At 38.3% G+C, this 6,177-nt stretch overlaps 1 protein-coding gene across 1 annotated transcript; it reads right to left on the reverse strand.

Moving 5' to 3' along the window:
• Positions 1-368: 368 nt before the first annotated feature.
• Positions 369-2,617, reverse strand: mnx1 (motor neuron and pancreas homeobox 1). The gene is made up of 3 exons (XM_004081116.5): positions 1,987-2,617; positions 1,366-1,526; positions 369-1,046 (listed from the first exon to the last, which is right to left on the reverse strand). The coding sequence occupies exons 1-3, from the start codon at positions 2,489-2,491 to the stop codon at positions 759-761; spliced, it is 954 nt and encodes a 317-aa protein (XP_004081164.1). The 5' UTR covers positions 2,492-2,617; the 3' UTR covers positions 369-758.
• Between the last annotated feature and the right edge of the window lie 3,560 nt (positions 2,618-6,177).

Below are 6,177 nucleotides of genomic sequence, written 5' to 3' on the forward strand. Positions count from 1 at the left end.
TGACATTTTTCCTTGTCAGGTCATGACTTGAAAATGATTTCAGGCCTCACCCTGCGGCCAAAACCGCACTGAGCACGCCTTTTAAAGGGTTTTATTAATACGAGACCATTGCTAGTGTGGTGTGAAATGTTTCCTGCGTCTCACTACCTACTTGCTGTTTGCTCTCGCTGCACGTTTGCACAGATCCGACAGCGCTATTAACAGTGATTCCCATGACCCGAGCTGTCAGAGGAGGAAAAAACAGCTGGCTGAAGCTGCGCCACTAAATCATGAATCCAGGGACTGTGCGCCTTCAAAGAGGACATGCATGCAGCAGCACTTGTCCTCTTTACATGCGTGCCTGCGGCCACAATCATGCTACAGTCACCTTTGATATAAAAGTTTATTTTTATGTTTTGACAGCTGGAGAGAGGCTAAAAAATATGCATGCACCTGTATGAGTTCCATTTTTAAATACATTTTAGAAAAATAAACAATAAGAGGTTTACCAAAAGATTTGGCAGCACAAAAATAGATAAACGCAATAAAATGTTAGATTTTTCGGGAAAAATAATCAGGTTAATTCTGCAAATCCTAGAGCCATGCAGCTTCACAGATCACAGCCGAGCGCAACAGGAGGATGCTGGAAAAAAGAGAGCCTGTTATTGCTTACAAAAACATCAGTTTTAAACTCATGATTTCGGTTGTTCCATGGTAGTGAATTGAATTACATGCAAGTGTTTCCAAAAACAGAAAAGTTCGTCTTGTTTTGCGCAGCTTCACGGCTGCGGACTGATGTCGCTGTTGTGATTCCGCTCGTCGTCTGAAGAGCAGTCTGAGGAGTTGTAGAGGAACGTGTCGCCCTCCTCGTCGTCACTGTCCCGGAAGTCTCTTATTCTGCCGTTCCTCGAGTCTGTCTTGGCGTGATAGTCCGACTGATCGAGTCCGTCCGCTTTTTCCTGGCCGCTCTTGGATCCTTTTTGCTTCTCGGCCTCCTGGGCGGCCTGTTCTTTGGCCTTCTTGCTGCGCTTCCACTTCATGCGTCTGTTTTGGAACCAGATTTTGACCTGAGAAAAGGAACAGATGGAATTTTCAGTTGATGGATCCGCATGATAGTAAGCAATAATCTCTTAAATTACTTATATTTACCCCACATTTTCTTTATGCATTAAATGCTATAAAAACACAGAATAGCTGGTGCGCAAAAGCGCGCAAACCTGACCTAAGAAGTAAAAAAAAAAAGACCTTCCAAGTGGTTGATGCAGATATTTTCCAACGTGCATATGCTTAGAATTATTATTATTTTGTTGATTGTATTTCAGTATAAGTTACCAAAAGTTTTATATTTTAACCATCTTTCCAAAATCTGAAGTCCGCGCGATTTACCTGCGTTTCTGTCAACATCAGGGACGTGGCCACCTCAAAGCGCTTTGGTCGGGACAAATACTTATTCAGTTTGAACTGATGCTCCAGTTCCAGCAGCTGCTGACTCGTGAAGGCTGTCCTCGGTCTTCTGCACTTCCCGAGCAGGTTGGACTGGGCCTGAGCTGCAGAATAACAACGAGAATATTAGTACAGCAAAACCAAACAATTTCTAATAAAGTTGATTACAAAATAAGATCTTAAATCTGCCTCATCTTATAACACACTGTCTTCTTGTCTTCGAGTGTTTTTGCTTAAGCAGCATTATCTTATGACTATCCCCTTAGTGCAAGTGTTTGCCCCTTGATTTTTGAACAAATCTGTTAAAACGAGCAGAAACAGAAAAGGCAGTATTTGGAGAGCAAATCACATGTCGGCTGTGGCTTTCACACTGCTGCGCCACTTTCCCCTCTGTCCATTATCTGCCCATTTTAGTTCCTCTCACTAAAAAAGAAAACCCCTCTGACAGACGGCCTTTTTATTCAGAAGATAGTTGAATTGAACAAATCCAAAAGTGACTTTTTCAGGATTAATTTGGAAGTTTGGTTTTATCTGTTTTTTTAAAATGTTCTGTATATTACTTACAATTAAAGTCAGACATTTTTGGAAGCATCATCCCAGCAGTGGAGACGCGGAGCCAGTGGTCCAGCTGAAAAGTGCTGGCTGTTAATTTGATGGGATCGCTGGTGTGATGGTGATGTGAGCCATGTGGGTAGGAGTAGGACAGCGCAGGGTGTTGGCCTGTGAGCGCAGCTGCGGAGTAGGTGTACATGGGATGTCCGTAAAGAGCCTGAGCCGGGATCCCTGCGGTGCTCTGTGGGTGCAGTCCCACCATGCCGTGCGGGCTGTTGAAGAAGCCTGGCTTAGGAATCAACCCGCAGGTGGAAATCCTCGGAGGAGACGGCGTCTCAGCGCGTAAAGAGTCGGCGCTGGTGCTCAGCTCCGGGGCTGCCACGCTTCCAGAGGTTGGGATGGAGGGAGAAGAGGAGGATGAAGACAGAGAAGTCACAAGCGCGAGCGGTGACGTCTGCATCTTTGGTGTATCGACGGCTAAAATCGCATCAATGCGAAAGTTCTTGGATTTCTCCATGGGTCACCGGCTGCGCGTCCCTGTAGCAGCGCCTGTGAAACTGAAAGAAATGTCAGCGCGGTTTTCCCACCTCTCCAAAGTTATGATGCGGTCCAGAGTGTGAGAGAGGAGCTCCGTTTGACACTTAATTCTGGTCAGATGGAGGCGATTGGTGCAGCCTCCTATAGGGGGCTGTGCCATGCGCGCAAAACGCCCCGTACTGATCACAGTTATTACGCACGAGACTCTGCAATGCTCAAGCCACGAGGGCTGCTTGAAAACAAGAGTATGATGCGGATAAAAACACATTATAGTTCACAATGTAGCCACAGAAAGAAGTATTATGGATGGGAATGAGACTATGGGCTAAAAAGCGGTGAGCGCAAAGATTAATCATTAGCCTAATTTTAAATTATTTTATAGTATTCAGTTTTGATTAATTTTAGATAACATTCGCACAAGTCGCAGATGTGACAATTGGTTGGCGTTAATATTACTTTAATTTCAGTCAAATAACAAATAGTTTTTTTAATGTTGGAATATTTTTTAAGTCAATTCAAAATTATTTTTGCAAAATATTATTAAAAAAAGTTTATTTATTTGAAACTCTCCTAAAAAAACAATTAAAACTTAGTCTCCAACAATTGTAATTGAAAGTCCTAAAATGTGATTAGGAGAAAGACGTAATGGGCCCCTGGCTCCGGGTGACTCCGCTCTAATAAGCCACTTAAAGTTAATGGAAGAGGAGGTCAGAACGAGAATTATTGACACCCCGTTGCCCTTAACCTGTCTACCAATAAAGCTGATTAGTTTTTGTCAATTCATCAGCGAAGCGCGCTCCTGGGACGTTTATTTGCTCTGGGGAAATCAACAAGTCAGCTGGTACTTTTCAAGTAAAGGATCGCCATTTAATTGTGGCCCTTGATGATCATGACCAATTACAGAATGATAACTGTGAGATTGATGTTGGCCTGCGAGGAAATCCCGAAAGTTTAGTCATTATGGAAGCAAACCAGATAGTTTCTTACTTATTGAAAATATTTTAAACATATACATCAACTTTATTTTGTCTTTTTTTTTTCAACCGTTGACACCATTACAAAAAACATCTTCTTGACCTCTAATAAGTGAGGATTTCCGCCTAAAAACAACTTTTGGATCATCCCAAAAGCTTTTGTGCTCCCCATCCATGTTCAGCTCCAACTGGACTCCCAACGTCCCCATCACGAGTTTAATTTCATTAAGGGCCCCACATGAATATTTCTATTAAAGCAGTGGTGAAATATGGAACCATTTACTATTGGCCCTCAGCGATCACCCTGATTTATGGCTTCTTTTCATCACATCTTGGAGAGAGGGAAATTATTAAGGTGCTCGAGATTCAACCGGACCTTGAAACCCTTCCCTTTGCTGAAAGCCGCTAATTCTCACCGTAATTACGTCCACAATTAACTAAAATACAAATCAAAGTGACAAATTGGAAGAGTTTATAAATTAATTACCTTCACTAAATGTGTTCATTATGAAAAGGCAATTTAAGGGCCCACTCTGTCTCCTTTAATACAATAAATTTATGCAGCTAAACTGGCACCAATAAAAAAATGGAGGTCTCCTAAAACATTACAGGTTCATAATTATTCTACTTTTTTTTATTTGTCATGAAAATAAACTCACACAGACTGTCCCTTCAGAAATCATTTAATGCATCCAAGACAGACTGAATTGATTGTTTTTTATAAAGTTGAATTATTTTAATAGAAAACAAAGATTAAGACAGAAATATCACAAAACCGAATTGGGGGAGTAATATTTGGATACGTTGCAAACTATATTTTATATGTTTACATAATGAAACAAAATCTGGTCTCCATGTGTCACCTTCTAAATCAATATATAATAAAATTTTCAGACATTCCTTAAAATCCTGAAGAGCCTCCAGTCTCCTTTTTTCCTAGTTAGTAATTTATCATTTCTAAAAAACACATTTTATTGCAATTGAAATTTAGATAAAAAGCTTTTATTACATGTGGATTATGTTTTAGATAATGAGGCGAATTGTTAATTGATAAAATGCTTTATAAAGGAAGTTATGATCAAAGAAAAACTGAAGAGACTTGCAAATGTAGTGGAATAAATTGCTTTAATATTTTATAAACGTCACATTTTTTTCATATTTTACGCAACAATTAATGAGCAATACAAAATACCAAATAAAAATCAGATGTCATATTTTTAAAAAAATTATCTCAATAATTTGAATTGCATAGTGAACATGCTACAAATGGGACTTAAAAATCAAAGAATAATGCAGAAATAACTACAGAATAAAAATATTACATTAACAATCACAAATAAATAGCATCATATTTTGAATGACAATTTAATTTATTTACATGTGACTTAGTGTGACCTTTAGAATGTAGCAAAGTTTTTGTTTTGTGAGATCTGACATCAAAGAAGAGTGACCAATTAAAATCAACTTGTTTGGTTTGAACAAAAATACTTGATAGTAAAACTGAAATGTTAAACAATTTTGAATTATAAAAATAAAGATTTATAGTTTTGCATTGAATGAAAATGGGATACAAAGAGAAAGGATGATCAAGATGTGGGCAAAACAACAAGACACCAAGGTAAAAGGCCAAGTTAAAGTCCTTAAACTGTCATTAACCTCGGTTTGTGACATTACTTCTCTACATTTCACCCAGCCATGGGGGAGCTGCAGGCACAGCCGCGCTCGGGAACCATTTGGTGGTTTAGCACCCCAGTCCAACCCCTTAAGTGGTCAGTGTCAATCAGGGGATGCCAACTGTGAGACTTGAGGTACACCATATTTAATTGGACCTTTCCACAGCAGAAAAGTAATATTTCAATTTAAAATTGCAATACTTATCTAACACTAAATAGGTGTAGCTCTTGGTAACCAACCCATCATTGTCCTTAACATGTACATTTAAAAAAATTTTTTTTAGAGGTCAATTTATCATTAAACCTTTTAGCATATTCTTCAGAGATTTTAAATCTAAGTAAAATAGGCAAAAATATTTTGTAAAACTTAGTAAGAATTTCTTTAGCCAAATGGGAAGTTTGTTTTTTCGTTATAAGTTTATGTTAAGCAAACATTCAACAACAATAATTTAGGTTTACGTTTATGACTATTTCCTTAGCTGTTAGTAATAGAAATAAAATCTTAGAAATGTTCATTTTAGAAACAAATAAAAAAGTAATAAGGTAATATAAAGCACAAGACTTTAAGTAATGGGTGAAATTTAATCTTGTCTGCAACTGCCTGCAGGGGAGTGAAGCTTAGAAGCCTGTACGTCACAGCATTGATGTTGATTCAATAGAAGACTGAAAAAAATGTATGTTTCTAATTAATGAATTTATATATTTCTTATTATTATCAGTATTATTCATTTTACAAAACGATACAAGTTTCTTTAGGTTACTGGTGCACTAATTACATGAAAACCAGCTATTCTGTTTGAATGAGTACTGTGCTTGAAGTGTGGATGTGCAAACAGAAAAATGATGTTTGTGTTAATGCTGTTAAAAATATGAATGTTATTTAAGATGAATTCATTTTTAAACATTTAGCCAAGGCTTTTTTATTTTTAATAGTGCACAGAGCGTCGATAAGCTGGTTTGGGGAACATTTGGGAGGTTAAACATTGACCACTCAGTGAGAGAACCTTCTCAACGGCTCT

The sequence above is a fragment of the Oryzias latipes genome, chromosome 20 (genome assembly GCF_053564925.1).
Source record: "Oryzias latipes strain Hd-rR chromosome 20, Olatipes_Hd-rR_3.1".
In the NCBI taxonomy this organism is placed as follows: Eukaryota; Metazoa; Chordata; class Actinopteri; order Beloniformes; family Adrianichthyidae; genus Oryzias; species Oryzias latipes.